The sequence below is a fragment of the Nylanderia fulva genome, unplaced genomic scaffold (genome assembly GCF_048542155.1).
Source record: "Nylanderia fulva isolate GAGA-0341 unplaced genomic scaffold, ASM4854215v1 Scaffold13, whole genome shotgun sequence".
Classification (NCBI taxonomy): Eukaryota; Metazoa; Arthropoda; class Insecta; order Hymenoptera; family Formicidae; genus Nylanderia; species Nylanderia fulva.
Genome location: NW_028189518.1, coordinates 5900145 through 5914747, shown reverse-complemented (window position 1 = coordinate 5914747; position 14603 = coordinate 5900145). Strand labels below are relative to the sequence as shown.

The window sequence follows — 14603 nt, the reverse complement described above, 5'->3', positions numbered from 1 at the left end:
ATATTAATACATTCATATAAATTAAAAAAGAAAGGACACAAAACATGAACATGCATATCTATAATACTGAGATTATTTTATATCTTATATATAGATAATTTTAATTGTATATAACAAGAATGTAAATTTTTATCAGGAATTGTAAACTGTGCTATAAGGAATCAAATTATTTCAAGAAATAGAATCTATATTATGGATCTCTGTATATAAAATATTTTAAGTTATATATATAATCTGTATGATAAGAAAATTCTTTACACATAATTTTTTAAATAAATTTATTAATTTCTATTATAAATCTATTGTGTTCATTTTTTACTGTGACTTAAGCTTTTTAGAGCATTTTACATATTATTGTGATACATTGTCTTATATTTATATATTAAATGTCTAGATATATATATATATATAAAATATACATTTGCAACCTATATCACATATCTCTTATGTTATAAGTAATTATTTAAAATTTTTTATTATGAGTGAAACGGGTAATTAGGTCTAATGCCCATTTTGGTTGATCATAAGGAACCATGTGGCCTGCATTTCGTACCAGAACCTCTGTTAAATTGTCAACATTTTTTGTGTAACCTGCTAATTCTTTACCGACCATCCAGAATTTTCTCTGTGCTTTCGCATATTTATCTGCTCCAGACCATTCCATCTTTTGTATATAGTTCTCTGTGAGTGGATATGCCACAATAATATCCAATTGTCCATTATAGATAAGCACTCTATAGTGTTTCAGAAGATCCTTTAAAAGAACTATTATAGATTGCATAACGTCTTCTTTTAGATACTCTTCAACATTGGAGGCTTCGTAGTTAAAAGTATTGTTACCTACATGTATAGCATATCTTACATCGACTCTCTGAATCCACTCGGACATCCAATTAGAATCATTGTTGTCTTTAGTAGTTAAATAGTTGTAATAATAATCAAAACCAGTTAAATTGTGAAATAAAGATGGAGCATTAGTTAAATCACCATTAAGGAGTAAATCAAAAATCTCATAAGCCTTGACAAATTGTTTCTCTTTAATAAATTCGCGAGCTTTTTGTTCATATTTTTGCATTATGGCCTTTCCATTTAGATCTATTAACCCAATTTGATACAAATAATCACTATATAGCAATTGATTTTCTGGATCACATAATCCATTACCAATGGCTAGACCTTTCAAATTTATTTTTGTTTCTGCTTTGATATTATAATCTTTAATAGCATGAGACACTGCTGGCACATACTTCCCACCATATGATTCACCGGTGACAAAGAAATCATTATTTTGTAATTCTGGGAATAACAGGAAAAATTGTACCAGGGCAGTATGAAGATCTCTTCCTACGTCTGTTTCATTCCTGGCATATCCCTTCTCATTATCAGTAAAACTGTAGCCTGTACCAACTGGATTATCAATGTATATTACATTATGTGCCAAGGTCCATGAGTATTTCCGCATTTGTAAAGTTTTATTAGCAGTTACACTGAATGGGCCATTTTCCATAAAAAGACCGAACATTGAAGTTGCACCTGGTCCACCTTGTAGCCATAATATTACTGGTGCAGTCTTTGGATTATGCTGTAATATATCAAAATTATTTCTAAGTAATTTTAATCTTAATTTATAAATCATTTTAATTTATATCATAAAACAATATACATATACATATATTATAATTTGTAAAATTTTAAAAATTATTTTACACATAATTAGATAATAAGACTGTAGTAGGATAATTGCAGAAAATGCTTATAAAGATTGTATCAAATGTATAAAATTTGCATGGCAAGAGGCATTTATTATGTGCAACCAGCTGTTTCAAAAATCTTTTACAACAGCTAAACTATTTATATAGAACGATTACTTTAAAATGCTCACCGTAGCTGGGAAGAACCAGAAGAAAAGATTGGAATTGTACTTTTTATTAACTGTGAAATAACCAGAGTAACTGCTAACATCACCCATCTCTTTATGTTGGACGTTAGCCATTGTTCGTGCTTCTTCGATTTTTCCATTTTCTATCAAAGGAGTCAGGAAAAGCGGTGTGCCTGCATCCTCTCCATCAGTGAGGCTAAATTCCTTCAGTTTTGGATATACGTTCAAAAATCCTGTACTTTCGTACGGTAATACGAGGCACAATAAGCTCAGAACGAAGACACCGTTCATGTTGCTGGCTGAATCGCGATTAATTTCACTTCCTCGCGTTGCGAACTGCGAGATCGGTAAATGCGCCGAATTCTGATTTTATCGCCAATGATTTATTTATATCAAGCTTTATATCATGCGTATTCAGCATGACCATTTATTTTTTTTATTCGCTTTAGGCGTGTGTATGTTCAATCGAGCCAATAATCGTAGGCTCTTTGTTTTGTTTACCACTCTCTCCGCTGTATCTGACATCTGACTATATCGATCAGCTGATCAAACAACCTAACCGCAACGTTTTCTTATGAACTTATTTCATGCTTTCTTTCACTTTCACGCTCCAAGGACGTGTTAAGAATTAAAACAAAGTTAGTACGAGAATTGCTGTACATATTTATTTTTTTTAATTATTTACGGCATTTATAAATTTATAAATATTTATTTAGGTTTGTAACACTAACAATTTATTAAGTTTTTTTTTTAAATATGTTTTACTCATATTGTTTTTATAATAGCAAGATATTTTTTTTTAAGTATTAATATGTTAAATTATGTAAAAAAAAAAAAGAAAATTTTCTATCTGTTAGGCGTCAAAAAATGCATTATTAATATTTTATGTGTATATTTTTACAGTTGCTGTGGTACATTTATTCTATATCAAATCAAGTATTTGCACACAGCCATATAAATATTCAAAATGAATGATTCTTTCTTGGAAGAGCTAGAGATCTGGAATGGCTCTACACTAAAACAATCAAAGAAGACAACTGAGGAACAAGTGGATCGTCATGTAACTACCAGGCATGCTACTTCATCTCCGTTACTTGAATTCTCAGAGCAAGATGAGAAAGATAATATTACGCAACCAGAGAAGAAATATTCTATAACAGGTTCAACTACATCTAATATGAAGACTATAATCAGTAAAGATTCTTCAAAAATCTCTAAAAAACAAGCTGATCAAAATATAAAAAAGCTTTCTGTGAATATAAAAGAAGAGAAAATTGAGAAGATTGTAGATAATAAAGGGAAATCTGCAGATATAAAAATAAAAATTGAACCTAGCCAGAGCATTAGCGGAGAACACAAAATAAAATTGCAAGATACAAGATATCATAAGGTACCTGAAAATAAAATTGCGAATAAAGATCGTGTTCGGCGTTCCGGATCACACAAGGAAACTATTCATTCCTTAAATACTTCTAGTAAGGAGAATAGACGTTCTTCTGATTCTTCCAATTCTTGTGATACTTCCAGTAAAGAGAATAATCGTCCTTCAGATCCTTCTTCCAGAGAGGTTGGTTTTCATTTGATTAAAGAGAAAGGAAAGTTGCTTGATAAATCGAAGAAATCGACTTTTAAAATACAAGATCAAGATCCAGTTGGTTTGCTTACAGCTATTAAAGAATTAATAAGTACGTATACTAAGCAAGAAAGTACAAAGATTCTACGTGCTATGCAGGACCTACATATAAACACCCAAGCTGCCTTGATAAAAAATCTCTTGAATCAGACAGATGATCTGGTCAAAGAAATGCATCCCAGTAAAGATTCTGCTAGAATGAAAGCCTTGATTGAGGAGAATGAGCGGTTACAGCAAGAATTGATTGCTTTGCGGGTGCAAAATGAAAGTCTGCAGAATAAATTAGAAGAATTTGAATTTTTAAAACAAGAAAACACTGTCTTAAAATTGAAGTGCCATGAATTAACACAATCATAACATCAAATGGTTGCAAGAAAATAAAATATTCATTTTTTTTATTATGCACAAAGTGCCAATTGCATTTTAATTGCTTATTATTTTAAAAATCATATTTTGTATTGATAAGCTTTTGTATTGTCAGCTAAGAAAAGTATTTGTAAGATCTACTAAAAAAAAGATTTTTAATCTAATATTTATAACTATGATATTTCCATGTCTCTCTAATACAAAATAATGCATAAAAATAATAGCATTCTGCCATTTAAGTATTAATACACTACATAATGTGGTAAAATATAATAGAATCTTTACACTCTTATTAAAACATAATTTTGATTAAATCATCGTTAAAATAACTTATTTTTTATTAAAAAAATAGATATAAGATATAATGTTAGATATTAATTATTATATAATGTTAGATATTACATATATCCGTATTATTTTAAGAAAAATACAAGACTCTGATGTGCCTTTTATAATGAAACAATGTAATAAATAAATTTATATATTTGCTTATAAAAATTTGCATTTTTGATATCTTTAATTTTCATGTTTTCTATAATAAATTATTTAATTTGTAATACTTTTATTTTTATATTAATTGTTGATGAAATAATTAATCGATATATTTTAAATTTACTAATTATAGAACAGCTAAAGATATTTGATATATTAAAAACTAATAGTTTCTGATCTTTAAAAAATATTTATCTATGTATATACAAGTAAATAGTTGAAAATAATGTCTTAGAGGATTTTTTTTACATCACAATAAATATATTTTCATATATATGTATATATGTACAAACATTTTTTGCAATACATTTCTCATTTAAATATTTAAAATGTAAATTTCAAAATTATCCAAACTGCATGACGATATGCATTTATAATGAAAAAAATGTATAAAAAACTGAAATGCCATTAATATCATTAATTTGTGATTATCTCATCATAACTTTTTTTTAATACCTTTAAATTATAATCTAAAAACATGATACATATTAAACTTTGGCGACGTAAGCATTTTAAGACAATTGCACTCTCTGTTTTTTCAATTACATTTATTTTTAAGAATTTATTTATTTCTCTATATCATTGATATCATTTTCTGTATCAATGATATCAGTGTTAACATTTTGCATAAACTTTTCAAAAAAGAAAATTTTTATGCATAATAGAAATTGACTTTTATAATTAATGAATTATTTTTATACTTATTTATTAATGATCAAATATATATTTTTTTCTTTAATCTTTATAACTAAGTTATACTTATTTCCGATCGGATATATTTTAAGCACTTAAATTACTTAAATGCTAAATAATTATATTTTTATGCATTTTTTTCATACATGTAGCTACATCCAATATATAATTATTTTGATATATACTTTTGTGAAATAAGAATAATCACTTTATTACTTTTTGTTTTATAACAAATAGGCTCTATATAATTAAATTCCTGAATTCTTTTTTAGATAAAATTGTTTGTTTTTTTTTTCAAGTTTGAAAATATGTGCGTAATATATGTTACTTGAAAATATGTTCTATAACATTATTTATAATTAGAAGGTACTCTAAATTATTACAATGAGATATCTTTCTCCCTTTCTCTCTTTTTTCTAGATGTATTAATTCTTTATATATTTTTTTAACAGATAATGCGACATTTTTGCAGAATGTCAGGCTCACAAAACTTTGGTCGAATATAGTTGATTTTCTAGCAACATCTAGTAATTGAGCTTTTTTCAAATTTCATTTCCGAGAGACTTATTGTTAGTGATTTTCTAACAAAGAATATTCATGAAACAAAATTGAAAGCTATATGAAAAACAAAATGCTAGCATGCGCGAACAACAAATTTATTATAAAATAATGCAAATTTATGTATCTTTTAATATCTAATTTTTTGGCAATCTTAAACAGAAAGTGTGCGTCTATTTGTTTGTATTTTTTAATAATGCAATTTCTGGAAATAGCCCTCACGATAACTTTTTGTTGTCTTGCTTATAATTATTTTACAAAAAAATCCATTTTGCAGAAAGATCTATTTGCGAAAGATTAATTATTTAAGAATCTGTTTTTCTGACAATTCAATTGCGATGGGATGGTGCTGCTTGTCTTCTTTCTACTTCTTGTCCCTCTTCTTCTTCCTCTTGATCTTCATTATCAGTTCGCTCCCCTTCTTCAGGTGGTCTTGTCCATCTAATAAATTTATTTTTTGCAATTGTATTCTTAGTTATAGTTAAAAATAAAGTGTTTAGTAAGTCGATTAATCGATCATCAAATTAATCAATTATTAGTTATGTCGAGTCATTGCTTTATACATATATGCGTATCTTACAATTGACAAATAACTTTTACAAATAAAAAAGTGCAATAATATTATAATAATACACAAAATTTAATATTACAGTAAAATTTAAAATTAATAAACATAAGATCATGATTTTACCTGATGAGTGTTTCTGGCGATCTATAGAGGAAGATTAATTTGGCAAACAGATCTTCTTCGAGGCATAAGTCGCCACTTTCGCGAACCAAATAAATATCTAAACAGAGACGAAGGATTCTGTCGACATAGGGTAAATCGTCGAACATGATCTTGGGTGCCATATCACTGACGATTTTCCGCATCATTTGGCTTATGACTATTACTGCTGTAGTGTATAATCCGAGGATCCTGTGTGTTATACATTTATTAGATTGCAATTATACAAAATGTTATTAAATAATGACAATGACAAATTATAATGACTAATTATAATAAGCCTATTTTTTCATTATTTTCCTAAGATTACACATACATATATTATATATACATATATGTATATGCATGTACATATAAGGCTATTTTTATTTTTACTATTAAACTTACCCAAAGCCGCTTATAAAGCTTAATTCCTTGGGGAAAGCCTTGTCGTTGAATAGAAACATCATTATGTATTTATTACAATCGTTTAGTGGCACCTGGTTCAAAGTAACATTGTATAGATAGTCGGTGCATGTCTCATGAATCATCCACCATTGTTGATGAGCGCAACAATCTTTGTCTGTCGATAATTGAAGACTAATATTTCTATAGAGATAGCTGTCATCATCATCATTTTCATCTCTTTGCGCTAGAAGCATATAAATAATTAATAATTTTATTTTTCTTAATATTAATCTTCAAGTAACTTTTAATGTTATATGATCGTCTAATTAAACACCCAATTATGCTTACGTAAACGCATTAATTGTGAAACAACGTTAGTGCTTCTAGCGGTGACTTTGAGAAATTTTGGAAAAGCGCTTTGGAATAATATTGTTGCATTTATTGCATTAGGATCTTCATTTAGTATATCCACCAATGTTTGTCTTGCAGGATCTAAAGGCTGCAGTTTTACATTACGAATTGTCGTAGTGACTCCAGTAGCATCCTTGGCGTCCGTTTTTCTTGAAACTGTCCATTCCACATGTACAATCACTGTCGTAGTATTAGAAGCTAATTCTGTTTTCAATCTGAGAAAAAAATTACAATGATATATATGCTAAATATATTTTAAATGTTTTTACATCGAAAAGTAATAACACGTGAGATTTTATCTCTCAACATTATTTAACATTATAATTTTTTCAAGAAAAGTATATATAAATATTTCTAATTTTCCATTGCTCAATTTGACGTTTTTAACAATATTTCTAAATTTTTAATTAATTATTTTATAGATTTTAAACATTTATGATCTTTTTCTCAATAGAACAAACCTGTCTTTGTCGGGTGGAGAGATACTCCACAGTTTTTTCGAGAAAGTGCTGAATCTCACTGCAGCTACATCAGAATAAATATAATTTTCGAAGAAAGTGACTGCCGATCTGTCCGTCGAATTTATATTTGTAAGAGTTTTATATTGTTCTTCTGTGTATTCGATGATAGAGCTGCCTTGCGCCGACATGGAATAGATGGGCTCATATGGACCGATACGTATTTTCATAGACACATCGTAAGGTAAATTCGACATGCCAACTGTACTACCAAGCGCAAATAAGAGTAGTGGGAACCAAATTAATCCGATTATGAGGAAAAGAGCACTTCCGCCTACTAAATACTTGCTCATTTGCTTTTTCTTTTCTCCACGTGGCTGAGGAAAATCTGACTCGACTCCTCGCATGCACTATATATTTTATAGAAAATATTAGATACAATTTTTATACATATTTGCAAAATATTGACATAATTTAGTCTTTTTCCATATGCTGAGAAAAAATATTAATTAATTACGTACTTTTTACATAAAAATATACAAAAATTTTAATATAATTAAATATTTAAATTAAGATTGAAGAAGTAGTACTTTTTATACAAATATCTAATATTATATATTATAATAACATTCTTATATAGAACTTACTTTGATTTGATAAATACTAGCAAAAATATCTTCCATCTTAAACCAATCCATTATGGTCATAGATGTATCAGTCCAGATCCAATCCATGACTGCGCGAAGTTCAAAAAGAAATGGAACCAACATAAATCTGCAGGATAATTCTAGGTCAATATAAAAATAATTTTTATATACATTTTTGTAATAAATATTTTACCGACCCTTTGAATAAGACGTAATTTATAATGCTGTATTTTTTGCATAGAAAGTTACCCAGTATTCGAGTTGGGTAACCTTGTCGTAATTGATACGCTGCTAATAAAAGATAGAAGCATTTTACCATGTACCAAATTTGCGGTGCAACATTATCATTGAATTGTCTGCAATTATTATAATATGTTATACATAATATAAATATATTTAGAGAAGATATTATATATTAATATAAAATTATAATTTCACCTTTCTGTTACGCTCGGTAAAATGAAAAACATCCAGAGATGAACACCAAATACTAAGCAATATTGGAAAATTAATTTTCCTACAATATATTTTCTGAGAAAAAGGGCTCTATCGATGACAATTAGGGCAAATTGCAATAGCAACATTAATAGAAAAGGCATAGGAACTCGATTTTCCTGAAAATAAGCCGTCACTCCACCATCGCCTTGTTGAGTCTAAAATTGGAGAACATAATCTTATACATATAATACCTATTATTATTTATATAAATAGCTTTTACAAATATTATTATAAATATAAATAACTACAAATTTTGCAACTCAATATACTTACTCCAAATGCAGAGAATCCGAAGATGAGTAAAAGGAAATTGAAAAAATCGCAAAGAAACATATAAGCGTAAACATTTGTTTTCTCTTTGCCTGCCGGATTGATAATTATCTCGAAGAAATTTTTTATTGGTCCGGCATATTTAGTAACGCTGTCAAATTAAAAGAGATAATTTAATTTAATGAGACAAAGAACAACCTGAAGATAAAGTTTCTTAAAATATTATTTCTATTTAATCTATTGCGTAAATATAAGATGTCAGAAGTAAATATATATAAATTTTCACAAATTTATATATATATATATACATATAATATGTGTGCTTATATAAGATTATATATTAATTATTACTTACGTTACATCCATTGTTTTAGAAAAAGATTCACCGTGAGGATGCACTTCTTCTTGCACCATGATCCTCTGGTTATCGTCTGTTGTCGGTGGACTATCGTGTGTGTCCGTTGCATAGTTCGAAGATTGCTCTTGAAGTGTCTCTGCATGAGAACTACAACACATTAAGGTAAGTATATAATAATTAAAAATTCACATATCGTGAAATTAAAATATTTTTAGTACTAATTGTTATACGTACTCGGTTTCTTTCTTTGAGCCAGATTCTTCTGGTTCTTTGTCTGAAGAAGGTAAGTTTGACGTTACAGTTAATTGAGAAGGTATAACTTTCCGTTGTTTTAAAGATGAAGTCCATTGGCCCAAAGATTTTAACATAAATCTATAAATCAATTACATGACATTATATTTTATGAAATATTTTTATATAAGTTGTTAAGCATATCTTTTTACATATATACCTATGAAAGAATAACATAAGAAGCAGTAATAAATCCCAAAGAGCATAATTAGGTCTCTTTAAAATTCCCATAATTCTCGGCACGTATAATGGATTACTTGGTGGGACTCGTGGTGAAGAAATCAATTCCAATTGAAAAATACATTTTATTATGACAATAGCCTGAAAATTTTTATATTTTTGATTATATTAAAAATAAGTTTATTATTTAGAAATAAATTATCAAATGTATTTCTCACCTCGACGTATGCAATCAATGTTACCCAGAAAGTCTTAGAGGGTCGCGGAATTGTTAAAGAACCCCACAAAAACACCATAAGCGGGAGTGGTGTCGACAGTACAGATGCGTTCTTAATTTGATGAAGAAATACCATGAAGTAACAGAGTAAACTAGAATGAGCCAGGATTCCAAACCAGATAGATGCTGCCAGTTGTACGATGGGAGGTTGATCCACTTCTGAGAGTTCTTTAATTTCTTCGTCTTGTTGGGCTGCTAAATCTTGCGCGAAAAGTGTGCTGCATACATAAAATTGTTCAGTCAGTTATATTTTGTAATACTAAATAATTTATTTAACATAAAGAATCCATAGAAGAAAGATGATGTTATATGAAGTATGGATCTTGCGCCCTTATAGAAATTTATCACTTAAATTACTATATATCAGTAATTTAAGTTCTCGAAATAAGTGATTAATTGGACTTACTATATTTCTATAAGGGCGTAACATACAAATAAATTATTTAAAATATAGAAACCTTTAATAAAAGATAAAAAATATAAATATAAAATTTTAATTTAAATTAAAACATGTTATACATATAAAACGAAATTTAGGGAAGTATTTTTTTTTGTATTTTATATAATACATAAACATATTTTCAAATGTTAAAATTAAACAATATATAAACTAAAATATTCGCATCTTTCTTCTGTGAGAACTCGATATCAAAAGCACATTTAAAGCTCAGAAACTATCCCTGTGGAAATAGAGTTAAAGACATCAGAAATATTAAGGCGTTCACCCGCAGTGAACATTATTTGTTTCTGTCACTGTGCATAATAGTTAAAGGAATACATAGATCATTTATCTTAAGACAGTTTTCTTGCTCATTACATTATTCTCATTGCACAGTGATTTTATTTTATTTTATTTTATCTTTTTTAAGAATTTGTCACGAAAATAGGCACGCAAAATAGGTGATAGGAAAATAGATAAAAGGATTTTCACTGATGTATCGCATGCAAGGACAGGCGTGCAAATAGTGCGTTTAAAATAATAAAAAGGCCGAGCACATATCGAGGTGCCTGGATTTCACGACACACTTTCGGTACCTGGAGGAGGACATGTCCAATCCTCGCTCCAAACTCGGCGCCAGAATTCGGATATGCGGCACTGCTAGCGAGCTCTCCTTCCTGACACAAACAACACCATGCTCTTTCTACGTTTACTTCGTACGTGTGTATTTCGAACACAAAAAATTCTAATTAAGATCCAAAAATTACTACATTATCAATCATACACAATGATAGAGAAAAAATGATGATAAAGAAATTCTAATAATAAAAGAACAGATTAAAATAAATCAATATATAAATATAACATCAGAATATTTAATCAAAGAATTTGATTTGCATTTGTTATGTTATTCGTTTTGTTATTGGAATATAAGAACAAGATTCTTATAGCGACTAATTCGATTCATCATCTATAAATCGCTTCTTATATTTTTGATATTGCATAATAGCTATATATTATATGCTGTCAAGTTAGAAGAAACATTATCGATCTCGAATTTTGTGATTTTTTATAATTTTCAATAGAGCACGAATCTTTTAGTCGCGGATTAATATAGATCATATATTAATATTCGAATTTGATAATCAAATTCATAACATACATACTATTTTTTAAATTCGTATATTTTTTTTTAATTTTGTTTAATATCGGTTTATAAACCATTCTTTAAAAATAAAATAATAATTCACGAAATAATTTAATATATATAAGAGAATATAATATATAAGATTTTTTGAACTTTTTAGTAAAATTCAAACAAAATTTAGAAAGCAAAAATGCAAATGTACATACATAATCATGCGAGGAATAGACGATTCATCATATTTTCATAATATGCATGATCATATTTTTGCATAACCAAGCATGCACAGATAAGATTAAAATGCAAATTAATTGTAGTTGTCAAAAGTTAGTTACTCTATTTGAAATTACTATAAAGATAAAACTTTAAATGGAGTTAGTATTACTTTAGCCAAAAAGATCAGCTTACAATTAGTCATAGGCATTATAAACTATAATTTAATTTAAAGCATTTTACAGCAACATAAAAACCCTTACTTTTTATCTTGTGAGCGCGGTTGACTGGGACCTTCGCCAGGATCAAATGATTCCTCCGTATTCCCATTTGTAGTCAATCTGTTACAGCGAGCACACTTACTACTAGCATCTACTTTTTTTAAAATTCTGAAATCGCTAAAACTACTTTGTATACTTACAACTTCTTTAAATACCGGGTTTAAGACTTTTTATTAATTTATGCTCTAATGGGACATCAGGGAAGCATGAATTAACTACAAATTTTAACGCCAACTAATATTTTAAAGTATGCGTTGCAACATTAAAGAGCTACAAGTTAATTCTTTACCGCAGTTTTTTATTATTTATTAAAACAATTTATTGTTATAATTATAAATAAAAATATTCTTAATTACTTAATTTAGATTATAAATATATATGCGGTAAAGTATTAAAAAGATATATAAAATAAATATAAGAAAATCAAAGTGTTATATTGCATAATATATTTACAGGAAATTAGCGTCTTATAAAAATATACTTGTATCTATTTAAACAAACATATGCAAACAGCAGCTATATAAATTATAAATAATTTACGCAACTATTTACAAGCTGGCGTTTGAAAAGCCGGAAGAGCACAGTGTGAGATTAATTAATAGTCTCTATTTATGAAACCAGAATTTCATAATTATAAACAATAAGTAATATATCAATTTTCCTAAGTAGCAGAAGGATAATTTTTTAGTGGACACTAAAATTTTTATGGAGTTAATGATAATGGATATATATATTTACAGTTTCTTAATTATATAATAAACGACTATAAATGCAACTTAATTCTATAATTTGATACTATTTGATATAATATATATGAAACTTACCGTTCTTGTATTAGAGGTATTGGCTGCCACATTTGATTGATTCCTAATCGTGTTCCCATTCTAAAATCTGGTTTCGCCTAAATACATAATATAATCATCAATTATTAAAAATACTAATTCCTGCTAGCTGCTATTTTATTTGTGCAAATTAATATATTTTTCTTTTAATAATAATTTCATACCTTTAGAGTTTTTTTCTCTCTTGCTAAAACTTTGCGGATATATCTGTAATCGTAGGAGAATCGATTTAGATATTTCGTCATCGATGTTAGAGTACTGTTGATCATCACTATAAGAAACTTGAAATATGTGAAGAACGAAGTTTTCTTCTGATCTTCCTTTTCTTTGTCATCTGTTTCGTCTTCTGATTTATCTTCTTCTTCGTCCGAAGATTCCGGTGTTTTATCCGAGTCTGTAGCTTCTTTGTCTGTTTTCATTTCTACCGAAGTGAGACTAGTTCGATCGGGACCCTAATTAATTTTAACAATAAATTTTATATATCAAAAAATATTACAGTGCTTAAATTAATTGTAAACTTGAAAATAATTAAATCTGTCGAGAAAAATGCAAAAGTGCCTATAAAATATATTGAACGATGTATTAATTGAATAATTATTACATTCTTATAAAAATGTATTAACAATTTTATTTGTTAATTTTTGTGAGCTGTAACACTTTTTATTCTATAATTTTCAATTTAAATATTTGTATAATTATATACTTTTAATATCGACAGTTTTTAATCATAATCAAGATTCTAATTTTTACAGTTAATTATATTTAATATTTTTTATATAAATGTATTCATATTGTACATAATAAGAATACAATCAGTATATAATTACACGAGTGGACAATAGATTTCAAAATACAAAGTATAAGCTGATTTTTATACAAAACTTGTATACATAAACGATGAAATATTTCGTCAAAATTGTGTGTGATTACAACATACAAATTAATTAAACTTAAATACGATGTTAGACGATGTGAAGACAATAAAGACCACAGCAAGATTTTGCTTTCTATAATTTTCCGCTACGAAGCCGAGAGCTCAGGAAAGAAGAAAGAAATATCGACAAGTAAAAGCGTTGTACAAACGCTATTTAGAATATATATATACATAGATTTAGTCATTATTTTGTAGAAGAATACGCTGCGCACCGATTACTTCATATTATTGTGTGTTAAATTATATTTAGTAAAAAATATAGCATATAAATAAAAATATTACAGTGCATATAATATAAATTAAACTACAGAATATTTTATTAAACATATTGGAAAGAAAAAGAAAATTATATAGAAGAGAAAATATAATAATAATGTTAATACGATAAATTAATAATTTTTCGTAAAAATAAAACATCAATAAAATAAAAATGCACAAAGGCAGAGTAGAATAGATTGCTTTATCGACAAACGAAGAAGCAGTGATACAGAAGAATGTATTAGCACAGAAATGTGCAATAGGACTTTTCATGGAAAGCAATAGGCAGTAATTGAATCTTATTGATAAAGTGATCTGCAGTTGATTTTTCTAAAACAAGAAGATTTTAAAAGAAAAAAAATTTAGC

General features: G+C 27.7%; 3 protein-coding genes across 13 annotated transcripts in view; 1 reads left to right on the top strand and 2 right to left on the bottom strand.

Moving 5' to 3' along the window:
• Positions 1-261: 261 nt before the first annotated feature.
• On the bottom strand, positions 262-2413 carry LOC114944825 (venom serine carboxypeptidase). The gene is made up of 2 exons (XM_029320877.2): positions 1883-2413; positions 262-1582 (listed from the first exon to the last, which is right to left on the bottom strand). Exons 1-2 carry the CDS (start codon positions 2168-2170, stop codon positions 464-466), a joined length of 1407 nt encoding a protein of 468 aa, XP_029176710.2. The 5' UTR covers positions 2171-2413; the 3' UTR covers positions 262-463.
• Positions 1981-4185, top strand: LOC114944826 (uncharacterized). Of its 2 annotated transcripts, none has more exons than XM_029320878.2 (2): positions 1981-2517; positions 2783-4185. In XM_029320878.2, exon 2 carries the CDS (start codon positions 2847-2849, stop codon positions 3867-3869), a length of 1023 nt encoding a protein of 340 aa, XP_029176711.1. In that variant the 5' UTR covers positions 1981-2517; positions 2783-2846; the 3' UTR covers positions 3870-4185. The 2 variants fall into 2 exon arrangements, with proteins under 2 accessions (XP_029176711.1, XP_029176712.1); XM_029320879.2 differs by having other exon boundaries at positions 1981-2595.
• A 512-nt stretch (positions 4186-4697) lies between these two features.
• Piezo (piezo type mechanosensitive ion channel component) overlaps positions 4698-14603 on the bottom strand; it is a 28468-nt gene continuing 18562 nt past the window's right edge. For 8 of the 10 annotated variants that reach the window (XM_085479865.1, XM_085479872.1, XM_085479866.1 and 5 more), the window contains 17 exons: positions 13209-13496; positions 13027-13103; positions 12185-12262; positions 11161-11241; positions 10067-10343; positions 9829-9989; positions 9612-9749; positions 9375-9524; positions 9023-9170; positions 8690-8904; positions 8449-8607; positions 8252-8378; positions 7608-8014; positions 7084-7361; positions 6736-6979; positions 6313-6540; positions 4698-6062 (listed from right to left, as the gene is read on the bottom strand). In XM_085479865.1, coding sequence (XP_085335991.1) covers positions 5951-6062; positions 6313-6540; positions 6736-6979; positions 7084-7361; positions 7608-8014; positions 8252-8378; positions 8449-8607; positions 8690-8904; positions 9023-9170; positions 9375-9524; positions 9612-9749; positions 9829-9989; positions 10067-10343; positions 11161-11241; positions 12185-12262; positions 13027-13103; positions 13209-13496 — 3168 coding nt within the window. In that variant the 3' untranslated portion in view covers positions 4698-5950. The remainder of the gene's footprint in view (positions 6063-6312; positions 6541-6735; positions 6980-7083; positions 7362-7607; positions 8015-8251; positions 8379-8448; positions 8608-8689; positions 8905-9022; positions 9171-9374; positions 9525-9611; positions 9750-9828; positions 9990-10066; positions 10344-11160; positions 11242-12184; positions 12263-13026; positions 13104-13208; positions 13497-14603) is intronic. The other 2 variants (XM_085479868.1, XM_085479871.1) reach the window with 2 other exon arrangements.

Excerpts from the sequence above, each read along its gene's own strand:
- LOC114944825 (XM_029320877.2), bottom strand. The coding sequence starts at position 2,170 with ATGAACGGTGTCTTCGTTCTGAGCTTATTGTGCCTCGTATTACCGTAC. Across the intron at positions 1,583-1,882 it reads TCTGGTTCTTCCCAGCTACG|CATAATCCAAAGACTGCACC; the intron begins GTGAGCATTTTA and ends GATATATTACAG.
- LOC114944826 (XM_029320878.2), top strand. The coding sequence starts at position 2,847 with ATGAATGATTCTTTCTTGGAAGAGCTAGAGATCTGGAATGGCTCTACA.